The sequence below is a fragment of the Schistosoma mansoni genome, chromosome W (genome assembly GCF_000237925.1).
Source record: "Schistosoma mansoni strain Puerto Rico chromosome W, complete genome".
Lineage (NCBI taxonomy): Eukaryota > Metazoa > Platyhelminthes > Trematoda > Strigeidida > Schistosomatidae > Schistosoma > Schistosoma mansoni.
Window position 1 is genome coordinate 17508162 of NC_031502.1, and position 21457 is coordinate 17529618.

Below are 21457 nucleotides of genomic sequence, written 5' to 3' on the forward strand. Positions count from 1 at the left end.
TAGGGAGTGTAAACAATAAAATTGTTATTAAAACTAGTATGCATAGGAAATCTATTAGCCACCGATCCCTAAGGAATACGTTTTTGACGCAAAAGATTTACTCGAAGCTGAGAAATAATTTGTATGCCAGTCACCGTTTACTAATCTTTTATTCTTTGAATTGCTTCACTCAGAAGTACAGGTAATTAGTCAAAATTCTTTAGTTCTCAAGGTTAACATGGATGATTAGCATTTGACAGTAAGCATTCAATTCTAAATTTCATGTAGATAAAAAGTGTGAACTGCAACGTGGCAGTCGTGTGCAAGATTGCGTACCAGACTATACAAACACACCTATCGTCTGATGAATACATAAAACTCGCTATATAAAGCTAGGGTTGAACCGCTGATTCATGAAGTCATAAGTTTATCGTCTCTAATTACAAGATAGCAGAGCATTAGCAAGTACCGATTCGACTAGTGACAGAACAGGGGTAGGAGAGAAGATAAGATAAATATTACAACTGACCTTGATTAACTGGAACCAAATTATGAACGACAGGTTGGAAAGTAATCACACTTAAATTATCCTCCTTATTTTGAGTTAACGGTGTATGCTGTATATTTACATCAAGTGATGATGACGATAATGCAAGTTTGTAAGGAGTTTTTAGTTGATCAAGAGATTTGTTTGATCGTTTATATGATTTTCGTAAATGAATACCGCCTGTTGACATTATGATTGAACTATTTTGTGGTTGACTTATTAATGATTTTGGAATAATATAATTATAAAATTTCCCATTTGAAGATAATGATGTCAATGGATATCGATTATTTGTTAAAAATGAACTTGTATCACAGGCTCTTATACGACGTTTGCGAAAAGCAATATTCAACAATTTAGCTTCATGCTCTGGATCAATTCTCCAAAAACAACCCTTACCATGATCTTCTTGTGAACGAGGAACCTGAAGGAATATATGTTACAGCACGAATTTAGGGAAAATTCTGCAATACCAAAGTATTCATACACATATGTGCTTGTTTTTGGTTTTAAACTGTACACAATAAAAATAGTCACACATAAAGTGCTGATAAATAAATAAATATATATATATATACAACGGAAAATGATGTCAACAGATCTACAAAGCGAGATATAAAGGTTTATCTACACTCATCAAATGAGACAATTGTTTATATGGTGGTTTTTTAATTGATTAAATAGTGGTGTCAATGATTGATTATTAACGATGTAGAAAAAATTCGACTCAGTAATAATCAACAGGCTGAGTCCAATGATAGAAGGGTAAAAATTCCATCCTTATCTTCTAGATTTAAATGACCTTTAGTTCAACCAACCTGACGGCTAGAATTATAGTATGTAAGAGGATTTACTTTTCCAAGAATAATGCAATCAGATAAGTAGCGATTCATATATTCGCTGAATTAAAACTTGAATTTTGTTCATTGAGCACTTATTTATTCGAATGATTTAGTTAGATGTTTGCTAACTAGCATCTTAAAATTACATTAACTAATAGCTTGCTTGCTCAATGTTTTAAGTATTTAACTTTTAAGCAATCACTAGTTTGGACAGTGATATTTGACCAGCATAAAAACGATAAGTGATTCAACCAGATATATATGGACGTGTACTTTGGCTTGAAGTACTGGTCAAAAGTCTGTCATAGTGGTGTAGTTGTATCCATTTTATATCTTTAAATCTTGAGATTAGTTTAATTCCACACTTTCCATGTCTCGACCGATCATATGGAACCCTTACGAACCGTACTTCTTAATGATTACTTCTCACTACATTTAATATTGTCTCCTCTTTGTTTCGTCTTTTGTTAGCTTTTATGTTGACCGGATAAGCTACGGCAATTTGAACTGACAAACCTCTGTATCTCTTTGTACGTTACATGTGATCAATTGACTGGCTTTTCTAGATAGTAATGGTACCTTAACCGAGTTCCGTTCCGCAATTCAAAATCCAGGTTATCGATTAACAACAACAAAATCTGAAGATATTAATCAGTTGAAACCTTTTGAATGAAATAAACACGTTGGTGGAAGTATCTGCAGTAAAAAAAACTGGGAAATTCCATATTAATTATAACACTAAATAGATTAGTATGGGATTGTGGAGATTATTAAGTTTTTGATTGAGATCATGAATCGATTGATGTTAGACCACCATTGAAAACCTGAAGCACTAGATGGCCGTTTCGTTCTATTATCTAACGAGCGGGATCGCGGATGCGCACTGCTGAGGAGTCCCATAATAGGACGAAACTGCCGTCTAGTGCTTCCAGGTTTTCAATGATGGTCTAACAACATTGGATTCACGATCTCAATCAAAAGCTAAATAGATCACTTTTATTTATTCATAAAATTAAAAGATGGAGTCTGAACAACACAGTTGTAAAATAATCTGTTTTAACCAGTTTGTCATCAGCTTCGTACCATTTACTTCTATTTGGACAATTGAACAATCATTGCAATAAGTGGTATTTTGTCGGAGAACTTAGATCCCCATAACTCACTTGGTGAATGACTTATTTTTGTAATTTTATTTTGAAAATTTGAATTTCTTTGTTTTCGCGCCAAAAGCGCTCTTTTCACCTTAATGTCTTATTTCTCACTCGGGAAAGTCTCAACCGCTATTGGTCCGTTCTATCTTTTAAGTATGCCATTTTGTAACGTTTCCCAAGGACAGTTTTATGTTGTACATATACGTTTGATTTCTTCCTGTTGTGATTGCTTGTGCTTCTGGCTGCTTACGGAATATATCTTCCCCACTTTTAAATTGGACTTCTCACTCTAGTTAGCGGGGATGGGGACAACGGATTAGAATAGCCTATCGCGTCACCGTATCTTTGATCTTCGTTCCGTTTACCGAGTATGGTGAACTCGTAGTAGCATCAAGCATATCATTGGCGATGGGGTAATAAAACGAACCAAAATCAGCTTGCAATTGGTCGAAAATCAGGCAATTATTTTGTGCGATCAGCATCCAGAATCGTCGTTGTTGTCCTTGAACGACATTTGTCATTAGTCATACAGTAATTTTCATAACTGTACTGATTCATACCGCAGAGGTTGTTATTGGTATTTTGGACTAAACTGGCTGGGCTAGGCAGGAAGCAGGACCGACGAGTACTCTAGACTGCTCGTACGGGTTTCATGTGTCATTGGTCCGATCGATAAGATCACTGCTCTCCAATTGGCGGTACTATCACGTTATACATCAACAGGGCATCCAGGCGGTCACAAGTTGTAACATATTTACAATCGAATTTATGATCCTATATTCAGCTAGAAAATTGGCCTAATATACCGAAGTTACTGAAAAGGATAGTAATTAAGTGTATCAGATATGGGAATAAACTCAATATGAGAACAAATTTGAGAATCAAGACCGAACACCGTCAACTAAGACCATGAATTCATCTACCAAACACTGAGGATAAAATCTGGCTTGCTAACGCTGAATCAAGATATTCAAAGCAATGAAAAAGAACTTGGAGAAACATAGTTGTCAAATTAACAAATAGTAAATAAAGAATACTTCTTATTGATAGATTGTTAAATCCACTAAGAACGATAAAAGAATAAAACTCCAATCGTATAAGCAGGGACACGTATACACTACAACAAATTGAAGCATGAAGCAGTGACTGTAAACAAATTTTGCATGGACATTTTAAAGACGGATAACTTAATGAATGAAATCAAGTTAAAAGAACAGAAATACTTATTATAATGAAATTGTGGTTGATTAAGTTTCACTAAATACATACCACTAGTACAGATACTCAACTCTAAAATATAGGTGCTTGAACACACAGTGTTGTTTGGAACGTACAACAAGAGCTCAAATTTCTTAAATGTTTCAATTATTCACTACTGAACGAATTCACCAACTTAATTTTTCAGTCGATTTTTACTTGTATTGCGTTAGTAATGAAACAGAAAATTAAAACAAAAGCTTGTCATTATTCTGTTTACGCTTTGCCAAATGAAAGAGTCGAAACAAAACCGTGAACGCAGTGGCTGGAACTAAATGACGAAGGGATCATATAAAATACAATTTCATTACACGAGAATATTGAAAGGAGTATTGTGCTACAAGTGTTTAAATGATAACATTATTCTGAAACGAATAACTTGTGCAGTTTATACACTAATAATTATGATTTAAATAATAAGGAAACGTTTGGTTATATACTTACTTTTACGAACTGACAATTAAGTGACAAATTATGTCTAATTGAATTTTGCCAGCCTTTATCAGCTAATTGATAATACGAATAATTCCTACTAATGAAATCATAAATTCCACTCAAAGTAAGTTTACGATCTGGCTGACTTGAGATTGCTTGAGCAATAAGTTGAGCATAAGAGTATGGAGGTTTCGTGAACTGATCTCCACGCTCTATAGCTGGAAACGTTGCTAAGTGAACAATAGGTGAAGAAATGGAGTTTTGTGATGACTTGATGGGAGTTATACCGTCACTAATAGAATCCACATTTGAAAAAGGCAGATCAACTTTAGATTTCAAGTGGATATACTGAATGTTAGCACTATTTCCAATATAATTTGTTTGTTTATGTATATCAGCCTCTGCTCGATTAGTATCATTTTCACCTCGCTGAGTCCTAGAAACAGAAGAAACAAAAATATACTTATCAAAACAGAATAGTACTTATAATAGTAAAAGTTGAGTGAAAGCTGGTATGTAATAGTACATTTTATAATTACAGGATGGAAATGACTGACATTTTATACACTTCCATGACTTCTATCCTTTTTTAGAAATACCACTCAAATATATTTTTCCCTAAGTTATAAAGTTAACACAAATGTGAAGAATTTCATGTTGTAAACCTTTCAATACAAAGCTACACACTAAAATCTGTTTAAAGAAATTGAAACACGTGATTAGCTTGCAGAGGACTCAGAAAAAATAAGCGACAATAAAAAGTGGCTCTTTGCGTAGAACCTTTTATTTTGCTTATTTTTTCTGTATTTTATATATATGTTTACGTAAATTTCAATTTTTCAAAGCGATTTCAGTATGCAGTTTTTCATGAAAAGTTTTACAAAATGAACCTCTTCACGTTTGTGTCAACTCCATAATAAAAAGGAATAATATACAAAATATAGGACATAACGAGCAAACCTCTACCTGAAGCTCTTCTAAAGTTACTGGCGGTCTCAAGCCCGAATAAAGGAGGGGAAGTAGATGGGGTTAACGACACCATCCCGTGGGAAAAGATTTGTTAACAAAAACCCAACTGTTGCTGCTACCTTGACGTGGTGGTCGGGCTTGCCTATCGTGATGAACTAATCGAGCTATACTGGCTGGAACAATCGTTCCTCAGAATAATGGGAGAAACCGGAATTAAAAATTCAAGTGTGAGACAATCGCCAAAAAGGACGAAACTCTTATCTGCTCTCAGCTCAGACTTTAAAACGATGGGCGGAACACTTATGGGAGCAGTTCAGTTGGCCTTCAGCTACTCTACAACTACCCACCATTCCCAAACAGCATGAATAGAACACTGAAGTAGGTCCTCCGACTCTAGCTGCAGTTCAAAAGGCTATAGCTAATCTGAAACGAGGAAGAGCAGCTGAACCAAATGTCTTTAAGGATGGGGGTCCCGTTTTAGCGATTAGATTGACTAATATTTTAGCTAAAATGTGGGAGTTGGACGTAATCTCATCTGACTGGATACAATCACTGGTCGTCCCAATATATAAGAAGGGGTCAAAGTCATCCTGTGACAATCAAAGAGGGATTAGTTTGACTAATATATCATCTAAACTGCTAGCCTCAATAACTATCAGGCGCCTAACTAGGACTCGTGAACTGCAAACACGAGAAAATCAGGCTGGATTCAGACATGGTTGTAGCTGTATCGACCACATATTAACCATTCGTCAGGTTTGAGAGCACAGATATGCTTATCGGCGTCCGACGATGATAGTTTTTCTTGACTTGAAAGCAGCATTTGACTCTGTAAACCGAGAGGCTCTGTGGCAGTGTCTGTCATTGAAAGGAGTACCTCAGAAGTATATAAACCTCGTGAAGGCTTTTTACTGGGACACTACCAGTCGAGTCAGAGCTTATAGCGAACTGTCATCTGATTTTACAACCTCAAGTGGTGTCCGACAAGGCTGTCCACTGTCCCAATTTTTGTTTAACTTCATTATAGATCTATTGCTGGAAATAACACTCTCGTCGATTGAATTTTCAAGAATTGACCTCCAACCAGGAGGTCCACTTATCGACTTAGAATACGCAAATGATATAGTTCTGTTTGGTGAAGACGCTGGCAAAATGCAGTCTTCTGTTAGAACTGAGTAATAATGCCAGGATGTTCGGCATGCGTTTCTCCCCATCCAAATGTAAATTGTTACTCCAGGACTGGCCTACTTCAACACCTGAACTAAGGATAGGGAGTGAAGTAGTCGAACGCGTCGACAACTTCACTTATCTTGGAAGTCTGATCAGCCCTAATGGGTTGGTGTCTGACGAAATCTCAGCACGGGTTTAAAAAGCTCGTTTGGCTTTTGCCAACTCACGTCACCTATGACGAAGAAGAGATATCCGTCTATCAACTAAGGAACAAGTATACTGCGCAGCAGTTCGTTCTGTTTTACTTTACGGCTATGAAACGTTGCATTAAGGGTAGAAGATACTCGTAAGTTACTAGTATTTGACCACAGATGTCTTAGAAATATTGCTCGCAACTGGTGGGGTCACCGATTTAGTAATAGTAAGGTTAGACGCAGGGTATAAGGGAATGATGGTAAATCAGTTGATTAGGTTGTAAATCTAAACCGACTGAGATGGTTGGGTCACGTGTTACGGATGCCTGAACACCGATTACCACGACGCGCTATGCTCACTAGTATTGGCGATGGTTGGAAGAGAGTTAGGGGTGGTCAAACCCAAATGTGGCATCAGAGCTTGAAGTCACTAACTTCTAGCCTGAGCCATGTTGGTAGATGCAGACTACTTGATTGGGGTCCGTGTGACTATCGTAACCAATGGTTTATTTATTTATTTAATCACATACATATTGGTACAAAGGGCACCGGATACATATGCGCCACACAAAATAATCAGAATAGGAGGAGAAAGGGGGAAGATGCGTATATATGAAAGAAGGAAAAAAAGAGAAGAGTAATGATGGGGGGAACTGAAATATACAACCAGAAGAACTCTCTCAGTTAAGGAAGTTATAACCACTCTTTATGAAGAAAGTAAAAGAAGGTTACAGCAGGCTCGCCACTGGCTTCTATTCTGAGCCATATCTGATAACGTCTCTAGCCACTGTGTTGCACCATCTCTCGGACCCCAGCCAGGGAGTCGTGAAGGACCAACAGAAGCTAGCCCTTTGCAGCTTTCTTTCATACCACGACACCATGTCATACACTGACCTCCTCTCCGCTTTTTCCAACCAGTCCCAGAGTCGGCAAATAATGCACGACGAGGAATTCTCTGGGACGACATTCGTAAAACATGTCCAAGCCACTGAAGTCGGTGTTTCAAGATGGTGACACCAATTGAATTATCGTCTCAGCGCCCGAACACACGATGCCGAACCTCTGCATTACTAACATAGTGTTGCCACTGGATGTCAGCAATCCTTCGGAGACAACGATGATCGAACACAGAGAGAAGCCAGAAGCAACCCAGTGCTTATAAGCGGGACGTTTCACGAAGCCGCAAGCGGCTTTACTTGCCATTTTCATGGCGTCATGAAGTTGCAACCAATGCTCACCTTTACTTTTCGGTGGGATGATAGCTAGCTCGGCTCGATACTTATTTGCAACAGAAGTTGTAGCCAGTTTACTAACACCAATCCGTTGATGGCTGTCAATCCTTCGGCCACTGAAAAGTAAGGTAAGATTGGCGCAGACCAGGGCATGATCAGACTCCAGATAGGTACTCCAAAAGGAGCGGCAGTCTTGTACACAACCACGTCAGCGGTAGCTGATCGCGATGTGATCAATCTGAGTCCAGGCTTGGGATGCAGACGGAGGACGCCAAGTGGCACACCGGCGATGACTGTGCTGGAAGTTAGTTCTAGCCAGAAACAGGTTGTGGTCTGTGCACAGTTGCAGCAAACGGTCCCCGTTATCTGTCCTGCGACCAACAAGTCCACATCGGCCACCTAAACGACTCTCTTCTGTGCCTAGACGCCCGACCTGTACATTCAAGTCTCCGGCTAATACTACAATATCTGTCGAACGCGCTTTCTGGAGAAGAACAGTTAGCTGGTGGTAAAACTCATTCTTGATTGCATCCGGACTGCAATCTGTCGGGGCATAGGCGGAGATGACGAAAAGACACCGTTTCTCACGCCGATTTCTTCTCACTTTGATGGAACTTTCTAATCTAACAGCACATAACCGATTGTTAATGGGGATCCAATCGATTAGTGGTGCCTCAGCTCTAGCGCTTAGTGCGACACCAACGCCAGCAAGACCAGACGAGGATGCCACAGGGTCCCCGGATAAGCGCACGTGAAACAAGCTTTTCGAGGCGACAGATGGAGAGTGAATTTGTAGTACTTCATTAGAGTCTTGAATACGGGTCTCGGATACAACAAACATCAACATTAAGACTTTCTAAAGACAAAGCCAGCCCCATCTGTTGTCTGATCTGCATTAGTGTGTAGAGACTACGGGTGACATGGCTCAGAATCGATCACAATGGCGAAGGTGCATACACTCTTTGTTTTCCCTTAAACTGTGAGATTTAAATTGCTATATATCTTTTTCCAAGAACTTACTCCTTCTCCCTGTATTGTATTCTTATATGCCATTTCCGTTTCAACAATTTATTACCAATGAAATAACTGCTCCTATTAAATTGGTGTTGATCTTGTTGTTCTAATGAGGTGTGGCAACTTGGACCGATGCATATACGTGCGTGGTCCAACGTTATGGTTGACTGACTGACTGAATTTCGGTTAGTCAATTATATTGTGGCACCATAGTAATTTTGAGCTAACGCTTATTTTCTATCCAAGCAGTGAAATTCTGTCCGGTTTTTGAAAAGCCACATTACTGGTAGCAACTTCAGTATCCAATATCCCTGAGAAGTGATAACACAAGCATATCATGTTCAATCACACCTATGTTTTGTTCTATACGGCTTGAAAAACACTCTGTAGCACGCCAAGAATTCACTCTGCTAACTGATCATAAATCTCTCATATATTAGGCTCGTCATCAGAAAAATAGTCTCATTGAGAGTCCAAACAACTGAACTTTATCCCACAGTTTATTTCAGATATACAACATATTTCTAGGGTAAACAGGATAGTGTCAAACGCTATATATCATGTACCTTTCTTGAACAGTATCCGAGGGATCGACCTTCTTAAACTTGTCCATATTCGAAAAAAAGACAGTGATCTTCAGCACGAGTTATCTTTGACAACCCTGAAATCAACTTCACCTGTAGCTCCTCCAGGTTCACTGCTGCTTCCAAACCCGGAGAAAGCAGAAGCGTCGGGCATTGGGTCAACAGCCTTTCTAAAGAGCTGTAACAATCAAAAACTACTGAATCGACATAAAATCTGCCCTAATGAGGGAAGCTGGTACTCCTCGGAAGTCGCGAGGACGACGCCTCTTCTGACAAGCAGAACAACAATGAACATAAGTACATGGAATCACCCCCACAATATGGGAGACCGGGAGAACCGTTCAAGCAGATTCAGGAATGAAAAGGTACAACCCAGAAGTGCTTGGAATAAGTGAAACCCATCTGACCCAAACTGGACAGAAAAGATTAGCTTCGCGACAGATGTTGCTGTATTCTGGTCATTAGAAAAAAAATGCCCCACACACTCAGGGAATCGATCTGATGCTATCCTAAGAAGCATGAAGAGCACTTATAGGATTGGGATCTCATGGACCCAGGACTATCAAAGCATCTTTCAAAACGACATGAACAAGGAGAGAAGAACGAAAATGGTGACAGATTAGCACATTTATGTGCGTTCAAGAAAATAGTCATAGGTGGCACAATATTCCCCTACAAACACATACGCAAACCTACATAGGACTCACCGGATCACACTACAGAGAATCAGATCGATCATATTTGCATCACTAAAAAATTCAGAAGGTCCGTGGAAGACGTGAGAATCAGGAGGGTAGCTGACATGGCTTCAGATCACCACCTGGTTGTGGCCAAGATGAAACTGAAGCTAAAGAAACACTGGACAACTGGGGAAACAGCACTATAAAGGTTTAATAAAGCTTTCCCTCGAGATACTGACAAGCTCAACCAGTTCAAGATAACTCTCAACAACAGGTTCAAAGCCTTACCGGATCTACTGAAAGAGGAAGAAACTACTATAGAGGACAACTGGAAAGAGGTCAAAGAAGCACCAAGTTTAACGTGTTAGGAGCTACGAGAGGAAATATAAAACAACTATATGACACAACGAAGAAACCGTCAGGGAACTATAGTAAAACAGAGAGACCGATCAAGGACAAAAAGGGCAAGATAATCACTAAGGTTCAGGGACAGATAGGTAGAATACTTCGAGGAACTCTTAAATAGGCCAGCCCCACTGAACCCACCGGACATCGAAGCATCACACACAGACCTTCCTACAGATGTCACCTCAGCAACGATCGAAGAAATTAGGATGACCGTCAGACAAATCAAGAGTAGGAAAGCAGCAGGATTTGACAGTATACCACTTGAAGCACTGAAGTCGGACATAGAAGCAACCGTAAATATGCTCCACGTTCTATTCAGGAAGATTTGGGAGTAAGAACAAGTGCCGACAGACCGGAGAGAAGGATACCGTATCAAGATACAAAATAAAGGAGATCTGAACAAGTGTGGGAACTTCAGAGGCATCACACTACCATCAGTACCAGGAAACGTTTTCAACAGAGTGTTGTTGAACCAGATGAAAGACTCAGTGAATCCCCAACTTCCAGATCAACAGGCTGAATTCGTAAGAATCGACCGTGTACCGACTAAATCGCGACACTATGGACCATTGTTGAACAATCACTTGGACGGAACTCGCCACTATACACCAACTTCCCTGACCATGAGAAAAAGTTTAACAGCACCGATAGGAGAATGCTATGCAACCCTCTTTGACATTATGGTGTACTCCACAAGATAGTCACCACTATACGGAATTCTTACGACTGACTACACTACAAAGTGATCCATGAAGGACAACTCACAGATTCATTGCAAGTGAAGATCGATGTCAGACAAGGCTGCTTGCTTGCTATTGCCTTTTCTCTTTCTTCTGGTGGTTGACCGGATTATGAAGACCTCTACATCTGAGGGAAAGCACAGAAACCCCGGACGCAACTAAACAATCTGGACTTCGTGGATCACTTAAATCTTCTATACCGTACACAGCAACAAATGCAGGTGAAGACAGCCAGTTTAGCAGCAGTCTTTGCATCAGTAGGCCTCAACATACACAAGGAAGAAAGTAAGATCTTCAAACACAACACAGAGAATACCAACCCAATCTCACTTGATGTATAAACTCTGGAAGATGGGGAAGCTTTTAACATACCTGGTAGCGTCATTGATAAACAAAGGGGATATGATGCAGATATGAAGGCATGGATTGGCAAAGCAAGCGGAGCATTCCTATGACCGAAGAACACATGGAACTCAAAACAACTGTCAAACAACACCAAAGTTAGAATTTCTAATACGAACGTCAAGACAGTTAGTTATAGTGTACGTAGCTGAAACTTGGAAAATTATCAGAACCACCATCAGAAAGGTACACGTATTTGTAAATAGTTGTCTACGCAAGATACTCAATATCCGTTGGTCGGATAACATCAGCAACAACCTACTGTGACAGGATAAACCTGCTTCCAACTGAAGAGGAAATTAGGAAAAGACTCTGAAGATGGATAGGATATTGGGGGATACTGGTCGGATGCTTATGCTCCACGGCGGGTGACAGGTGTAATTAAGTAACGAGTCACTTTGCCTACTATAGCTTTGTCAGTTCCAATAGTCACCCAGTTTTTGAAGTCAGTCATTCAGTTATAATCAACATACCTCTAGCAGAAATCTGTTTGTGATATCAAATTTAATCGTAGTTCATGGTCGAAGATATAACACAAGGTATTTCAGTTTATATTATGAGAATACTAACAACTAAAATGATATTAATATTCGTCAAATTGTTGCAAACACACTTTTGAATGTGTAAATGTCTCAGATTTCAGAGCATTCCAGAAAGTATGAAACTGACTAGAAAGCGGTGTGTGAAGTAACACTATACTTTACTACTTATCATTATTTATACTCAGAATTTCGATTATTTGGCGAAAGGTAGGAAATTACTTACGTATCCGAGGTATTCTTTAGTTCACAAGAAGATGCATCACTAGGTGTGTTCTTTTGCACATTAGAATAGTGAACGTTGCCGTAAGTCGTTCTACAGGCTGGTATCAGTGCTTGTTTGCGACGAGTGCGACTGGTCGTTGTGTTTAAGTTTTCCGAGGGTCCAATAAAATTGAAGGTCTTTGAACTAATCCTTGGAGAAGCTTGATTATCACTATTTACAGGTGAACAACTATTTCTAGACCCGTATGAATCCAGTTCAAAGGAAGATACGTAGTCTGCACAACTACTACTCTTTTCATAAGACATGAAACATTGTTCTATTTGGATGCAAATAGATGTGCTTGGAAATCGAAGAACGCAGCTTCCAAGAAATGAAATAAAAACGAAATATATTATGAATATATGCAAGGTTAGTGTTAGTACACATCCCAGTTTAAATGTAATATAAACTCACATTTTTGTTCAGGATACTGATAACTTTGACCTCTCATCTAATAAAACTACTTTCTGTGTAATCTAAGTACGCTAGGTGGATTATCATTTGTGAGAAATAAGGGAAGAAATTTGCTACCTAAAAAGGACATCAACGAGAGTCTAAAATAGGATTAAGAATGATGAAAACTTTCTTCAGTCTTGATTATTTGAAACTATCCCTCGTATAAGTATTTATACAACTAGGTGAGTTAGCTTCAAATAACCGCCGAGTACCCTGGTACGATCAAGGGTGGAGTCACCTCTCTCCCTTGAGATGGGGAACATGAGGTCAACGATCCTAAGAAAACGGATGGGGTCCACATCCATTTTGATTACAAGCTACCAATCGACTGGATCTCCTGGCATTGTTTCACTCTCTTGTACATTAGAACCTAATACAGAATACATTTACTTTATTACACGTTAACTTTATACTTTACTTAAATTTCATGTCGCTTATTAATTTTATTACACTAAGTTTTAGCTTGAACCCACTTAGCAGCTTGTCAGTAGTATAAGCTCTAGGCTGTCTATAGGGTATCGAATCCTTGTCCCTGGATAGTTTTCAATGTTTTCACTCTGATCCACATAGGACGACAGATGATTTTGCCTAACCTTTTGGAGGGCAAAGGTATAGGTGTATACTTTATATCTGATATCTGTATTCAAGATCCTAGTGAAGTACTACAAAGATGGTGACCGGAGAGTGCTAACGTGTCGGAAGATGCATCTGAATTTTGTAACCCCCGGAAACCGTTTTAATTCATTCGAGCTACTGGTGGTAAGTGTAGTGTCAGTGAAACTGTTCATGAAGTTGATTGCATGCTAATTAATAACCTACAAAGGCAACTCGAATGCTAGGCAGAACACATTGAGTGAGTTATTTTGACCCCTTTTGTCAGTGACATCTATTAGGCTATCCTGTACTCCATCGCCTGTGACTAGCGATTCATCCGACGAAGAGGGTTCCATAAGGAACTTAAACTTCTGAACATCAAAAGTAACTAGACCCAGACGGACTTCCTACAGTTATTTATAAGGATGATCTCGTAGTTACAGCCAAAGTACTGACTAGGGTGTTTTGAAGGATATGGTTAATAGTATGTTCTATAGTACTAGAATAAAGCGATTGTTGCTTCCATTTCTACAAATGGCCTAAGTAATTTATGTAAAAATTATTGGGGTGCAAGTGTGCTCTAGCTGCTCTTATGCTATTGGCTTTCGTCGCACTTTGCAAACTCAAGAACTTTAGAAAGACTGCCTCGTGAAGAGCAGTCCAGATTTTGCTTAGGTCTTTTTATTTATTTCTTAAAACACATCAACACTAATACAAGGAGGCACCAAATATATATGCGCCACACTTTATCGATCGATTTGTGCGAGGGCTGTGATACTGCCCGGGTGCCCAAACCGAAACAGCTGGTTTTCTTAGGAGGCCACACCCGGAGCCTTTGACCTACAGGTCTAATCCATAACTTAATGGAGCAACGTTAGGAGATGCAGTCCCGTGGTAGCCGATGACTAACACTTGGTTCATACGCCATTCGTTCCATCAGGATCCTGGAGCCCATGTGCACCATTGGTTTAGAATCAGGGTTTTCCAACTCCCCTAGGTGGACTCGCCGTGTCCACCAGCCCGGTTAAAGCGCCGGACATTCGCTTTACGTCCTCTCAATTTTGTAAACAACACCCCCGCCACGAGAAGGCAGTGAGTAGGACTTCCCTGGCAGAGGCTATATACGCGTGGCCGTGTGAGAGCATTTCGAGATGGAAAGGGTGGCCCCTCCCCACTCTCGGCCGTACCAGGGTATTTGGGAGAAATAGTTGAGGAGTCTGCGCATCTGGGTTGCAAGTGATGGTACTGGCTTGATAGATGAGATTAATCTACGTATAGTGGGAGCTAGAGCGGTTAATCCCAATCTGGGTCATTTTTATCGTCCTTCTGACGTTAATGTTGTTGTAAAATAGCGGGTTTACAATATATAGGAGAGAGATGTTTCGCTCCATATTTATGAAACCTGGGTATTCCTAGCGGAGAATATTTGGACTCACTGTGTTCGGTTATTGCTGACCTCAAAAGACTACTTACATTTGTTGGCAACAACATTTAAGTATTACTGAGGTTAGGGAACGTATGTTCAGTTGCAGTAACAGTAGTTCGATCAGTATTACCATTAAGAAGAAACGACTTCGTAGACACATATTCCCATAGTTTTACATCCATCAGCTATAAAGAAATTCGGTCAGATGCCCTGCGAGCAAAGAAAAACAGATGTCCTCAGAGGATACCATCAAGGAGTTGGGGCTCAGTAATAAAATACTGACAGGAATAGGTTGTTTTTTTTTTAATTACACGTATGCAGGGATACATAAGTTGGACCGCTCGTAAGAAACTCCTGTTCTTAAGACTACAATTCAACAGGGATGTATCTGGCGATGTCCTGCATAATATATTTGTGAGGGCAGTTAATAGAACATTTTATGCAGCTAGTCTTACTTTGAACAGTGATGTCTGCTCAAGCGAAAGATAAGTTACCTGAGTTTCCCTCTTCGATATAAATACAAAAATTTAGCTGCTCCATTTCAAATAACTAATATTGGGCATACTACTAGACATATTTGGAAAGAGGCATACGAAGACGACACGTAGCTGCATTTTAACACATTTAGTTGACAATGGTCATATGATAGATAAAACTGAATCATTTTGAGTGACCTTTTCGTGTACCTTCGTCGTTTACTAACGGGGTTTGACCCCGTGTTCTAAATACAACAGAAACTATAGGCATCCGAACTCATAATTTTCCTTTACGTCAAGAAACTGGCGAAACTTCTGTCCTTTCCTTGGCCTGATATGTCTTAAACAATATTACGGGTTTTTCTATATTTTATATTAGTTGGTCACCACCTTAAAACATTGACTTCGGTGCCTTGGACATGTATACGGATACCGTTGTAGAAAATTCCACGTTGTGTATTATTTCCCGACGCTGGGACTGGTTGGAAAAAGCAGAGAGGTAGTCAGTTTATGGCATGGTGTTGTGGTACGAAAGAAAGTTATACAGGACTAGCTTCTGTTGGTCCTTCACTACTCCCTGGCTGGGGTCCGAGAGATGATGCAACACAGTGGCTAGAGATATTATCAGATATGGCTCAGAATAGAAACCAGTGGCGATCCTGCTTTAACTTTCTTTTATTTTTTGTCATAAAAAATGAACGTAACTTCTTTGACTGAAAGAATTCTTTCTGGTTGTACTTTTGCTAACTAAACTGTCTCCCATTATTATTATTTTACTCCCATACACTAATTTCTGTTCGTTATTGTTCTCCTTTTTCTTATACGCACTTTACATTCTCTATCTCTTCACATTTCTATTGTTATTGTGAAGTGCATATGTATTTGTTGTCCCTTTATAAGTCAGTCAGTCAATCACAACGTAGAACTTCGTACGTACATACATCAGTTCGAGTTACCATACCACATTAGCACAGAGATGCAGTTGTCGATTCAAATCCCATAGTGGTAGAGGTGGTAAGAGTATAAGCATTATGTGAAAGATTAGGGTTTGAAGATGTTATTGAAGGAGTATAGTACAGTGAAATAAATTTAGAAAGAGAAAAAGGATAGGGACATGAGGAATTCAGAAAATTAGAATTTGGGAGAACACAAAGAGTGGATGCACCTTCGCCATTGCTAACGATTTTGAGTCATGTCATTCAAGGTCTCTAACCATCGATTGCTATCATCTCGCGGATCCCAACCAGGTAGTCTACACCTACCAACATGGCTCAGTCCAATCGTCAGTGACTTCATGGACTTGTGCCACGTTTTGGTCTGGCCGCCTCTAGCTTTCTTTCAACCTACTCCCACACCACAAAACATTGCACGTCGGGGCAGTCGGTGGTTGGGCATACGTAACACGTGTCCCAGCCATTTCAACTGATGAAGTTTCACTACATCATCAGTCGATTTGCCATTCTTACCTAGTACCCGTTTCCTAACGACTGCATTACTTACCCAGTGGTCCTAGGATATACGAGCAATGCTTCGAAGACATCTATGATCGAATACTAGCAGCCTACGAATATCTTCTACTCTTACCGGCCATGTTTCACGGCCATAAAGTAGGACGGAACGAACTGCTGCACAGGAAACCTGTCCTTTGGTTGCTAGATGGATATCTCGCCTACGCCATTAATGACTCAAGTTGGTAAAAGCTAGACGAGCCTTCTTTATCCGTGTTGAGATTTTGTCACACACCAGACCACAAGGGCTGATGAGACTCCAAAGATAAGTGAAGCTGTCAACACGCTCAACTACCTCACTCCCTATCATTAGTCCAGGTGTCGATGCAACCCAATCCTCAAGTAATATTCGGACTTTGAGGTGGAAAATCGCATCCCGAACATGCCTGCATAGTTGCTTATAGTGGTCAGAAGACTGCATTTTGTCAGCGTCTTCACCAAATAGAACTTTGTCATCGGCGTATTCTAAGTCAACAAGTGAGTCTCCTGGTGGAAGTTCAACCCTTTTGAATTTGGATGAGGAAGGTGTTATTTCTAAAAGCACGTCTACGATAAAGTTAAACAAGAATGGCGAGAGTGGACAGTCTTGTCGGACACCACTTGAGGTAATCAATTCTGATGACAGTTCGCCATAGGCTCTAACTCGACCAGTTGTGTTCGAGTAAAGAGCCTTTATAAGGTTAATGTACTTCTTTGGTACTCCTTTCAGGGATAAGCATTGCCACAGAACCTCACAATCAACGGAGTCAAATGCCGTCTTAAGGTCGAGAAATACTACGATTGTGGGGCGTCTGAACGTGTGTCTATGTTCTAGGACCTGACGTAGAGTGAATATCTGGTCTATGTAACCACGTCCAGGTTAAAAAAACCAGCTTGGTTTTTTCTAGTCTGCTCTTCACGAGCTTTGGTTAGACGTCGAAGTATTATTGAAGCTAATATTTTAGACACTATATTAGTCAAACTAATCCCTCTGTGATTGTCCCTTTGTACCAATATTTGTGTATTCAGATAAATAAATAAATGCCGTTCTTCACTACCTGATTATTTACACAGGTTTTTCACGCCATTTTGATACTTGTGTGATTATTACTTTAGTCTATTCACCCATAAGTTTGATCTACTTCCTATGTTGCTTTGATTGGTCTAATATTTTCATATACCCCTATAAATATTCATGCATAGTAGAGTAAAGCCTGGTGACGATCTAAATCAAAAAATGTTGTTCGTTCGTGTTGTTCCATCACGAATACCCTGGAAATCATTATCACACATGGATTAGAATAAGGCTGCTAAGTTCTTCACATAGGTGAGTAGTAGTCATTCAGAAGCGCCATATTTTGGCATCTCTATATACCCGGAATGTCATATGTTATCAATGAATCGAGTTAGATGAGCTTAAGATGGGAACCATGAACGTGGAGACACTGTTTACTGCCAACACAATATATGATTTGAAGATATTTAAGTGGCTCTCACTTCGAATAAAAATCAAAACAATGAAAACCCATTAGTCTACTTACAAACACTTACCTTGGCGGGATGGACAGAAACTGGGAACTGTACGGTTGAAAAATTTGGTCAATAAAAATTCCATTCTTGCCTTTGCACTTTAGTTTCAGGCAGTCAGTCTTCCAGATGATTTCTAAATGTTGACGAGAAACATAAGAAGAACAGCCTATATCAATGTCAACGGGGTACACGGCTGAACTCCGACCTATGGTAATTTGATGTTTTACCATTTCATATATGGTTTTTCCCATTGTTAGACGCGCATAAACTGTCGGCATGTTACGATCCATGTGATGCTAGAGAACACTTAAAATTACACCGCACGACCAAATAGCATATCCATTATATCAGTAGCAACACTGAATTTCAACGACAAATATTGAAAGTGAATAAACACCCAAGCACGAACACTAAATTAGTAGAAAAAACAAAAGGTACTTCAATTACAAAAATTTTCGAAGTTTCTTACGACTCGGAAAGTAGGTAAACGTCCATGTACCCGTTTTGTGTGAGGGTTAGTGACACTAATCGACTGAGAAAACGAATAAGGTAGAGTGGAGTTCGAATCTAAGTTTCAACAGTTAAAAACTAAGTCCTATCCCCTAACCGGTTGCAATTTTTATCAGTTAGTTCAAAAGAATGTAGTACCAGATACAAATGTTAAACTGCCTAAGTTGTAAAACTTTACATAAAAACCGAGGGAAAATCAATGGGGAAACCAAGTGATTTGATATATTGGTGGCTGAAGAAAAAAACATAGACATTGGTTAGATTATACTACACTATGTAAACAGACTAATCAGATTTGAGGGTAGTAATTGAACGTGTCAACTGCTGTAGTCATCTGGGAAGTCTCATCAGTCCTGGCGCGTGTCTGGCAAGATATGGGAAAGTATTCGGAAGGCCCACTTGATTTTTACTAACCTGTGTTACGTGGCGTTTGTCTCCTAACGAAGACACACGAATACTATGCAGCAGTTTGCTCTGCTCTTCGGTATGGTTGCGGAATAGGGCCTTTAAAGACAGAGTATATCTGTAGCTTATAAGTAAATAAATATATATGCCTTTGGAGCACTGCTCGTGTATGTTTGGACCACCGAGTGAGCAATATTGAGGTTAGATGCAGGGTATAGATAAGGATGGTAAATCCACCGACGAGGTGGTGAGTCCTCATCGACTGAGGTGATTGGGACGTGTTATAAATGCTCAGTCAAATCCTACCTTGACGCACGATGCTTGCTGATTTGGGGGTAGGTCGGGAGAAAGTTAAGAGCAGCCAAACCAAAATGTGGTACCAATTCACAAAGTCACTGACCATTAAGCTAAGCCGTGCTGATAGGTTCGGACTGTCTGGTTGTGGTCAGAAGGATTTTCACAGTTAGTGAGACTCTGAGTGGCAGCTCAGAATTGTCGGTAATTGTGCAAGTGCATTCAATTCCTGTCCTCCTGAGCTTTAAAACCATCTTACACTTTTTAATTCCACGAGCTTAAATCTTCTTATACTATCAGGTCGTACTACTGTCAATACTTCAAATGATTTAGGATTAATTTTGGCGATTCCCCCTTGATTTCTTGATATGTGCCAACTTAAACCGACGCAAGTGCGTCCCAGGTCCTGAGTTCTGTACTATTGGTTGAACGATTTTGAAATAGCGACTTCATGGTCATGGTAGATTAATAAAGATGTGCTGCTCACTACTCATTACGTTTACACAACTCTTCTTATACCGCTCACAGACAGCAGTTTTCTAGCACACGTCTTTTCAGAACTGACAGTATTGTACATTAGTTATGCCACTAACACTTGTAAGCACTCTTGCGGTAGTTACAGATAGAGTTTCTTTGTCTAATAGTTATCTTGGAGCAAGCCAATAATCTCCAGTCAACTGCCTGAGTTATTATAAACTCTGACAAAATGTATATTTACCGCACGTACCTTTACACACTGCAAACATGATTCCGATACTAAATTTACACACTAAAGTGTTTCGGACTAGTATAAAGACATGCATGTAATTCATAGTTTTCACCGAAATTGCTGAACATACTACTAGTGGTGAGGAGTATCTCTTTACTATTCATTAGTCTGAACCTGATTAGTCCGTAAGTGGAGCATAATTTAATCTCCCCACGTAATACATTGAAACAGTATCTTTGAGATACTTTACTACGTAAAATCGCTAGCGCTGATATAGACAAATTCCAGACACAACAGACAGAGGCATAAAGTATATGGTGTAGTTTCCGTTGAATTGATTTCTGAAGGATAAATACTTATGTTCACAACAGTATACTGTAGTGATTATAATCCAAAATAAGTATTGAACTGACAAAAATAAATCCCGGGTGACTAAACGCAAACTTTCCATAACATAGTAAGCTTTAGACATTTTAGCTGCATACATTCAAGTAAACTGAGACAAACAAGCTTACATTTGACCCTTTAGTGCTACTAATCTGATCCGCGCGCTCTGAAACTAGTAACCTTGTAGAGGTTCGCGTCTAGCTAAAAGGTACTTGGTGTGCTCAGCATTCAAAAAGTGTGGCGCCTGTAACAAGAAAAGAAAAAAAGTGTGTCAAGAGCTCTTTAAGCTAGCGCAATGCACTTACATTTAATAGCGAAAGCAAGCGGCAGCAAATGGGAATAACGCAAACCTTGGGTTAACACAATCTTGGGTTCGAAACTAGAAGCAGATAGTTCAGACCTCTGAAACCTGTAGGATAAAATGATTGAATCTAGTGATGTTACATCATATGATGTCATGTAAACATATTGCGTTGTACAGTACACTTTTTGTTCGTTTAGTAGTTACATGAGAGATTCAGATTTGTCTAGTAAGGACAGAAGGCCTACGACCCATGTTATTTCTTTACTAGTATGCTCCTGTGGATATCTGGCCTTCTCTTGAATGAATCAATTGAAGGGGCGGATACCATTGCTTCGGGTAGCAGGTTCCAAGAATTGATGACTGTGTGAAAGCCTGTATTCAAAAGGTATTTTATTCGTTCTTGGCTTTTCTACTTGCCTGCTATGTCCTCTGGGGTGTACCGATCTAGTGGGAAGAAAAGGAGAGGATATA

The 21457-nt window shown here is 39.6% G+C and overlaps 1 protein-coding gene across 1 annotated transcript; it reads right to left on the reverse strand.

Annotated features, from left to right (window-relative positions):
• Positions 1-497: 497 nt before the first annotated feature.
• Positions 498-20845, reverse strand: Smp_145650 (hypothetical protein; the record flags this gene model as incomplete). Its single annotated transcript, XM_018788815.1, has 6 exons — positions 20811-20845; positions 18399-18787; positions 12370-12729; positions 4221-4647; positions 833-950; positions 498-706 (listed from the first exon to the last, which is right to left on the reverse strand). The coding sequence occupies exons 2-6, from the start codon at positions 18665-18667 to the stop codon at positions 498-500; spliced, it is 1383 nt and encodes a 460-aa protein (XP_018654320.1). The 5' UTR covers positions 18668-18787; positions 20811-20845.
• Positions 20846-21457: the final 612 nt, after the last annotated feature.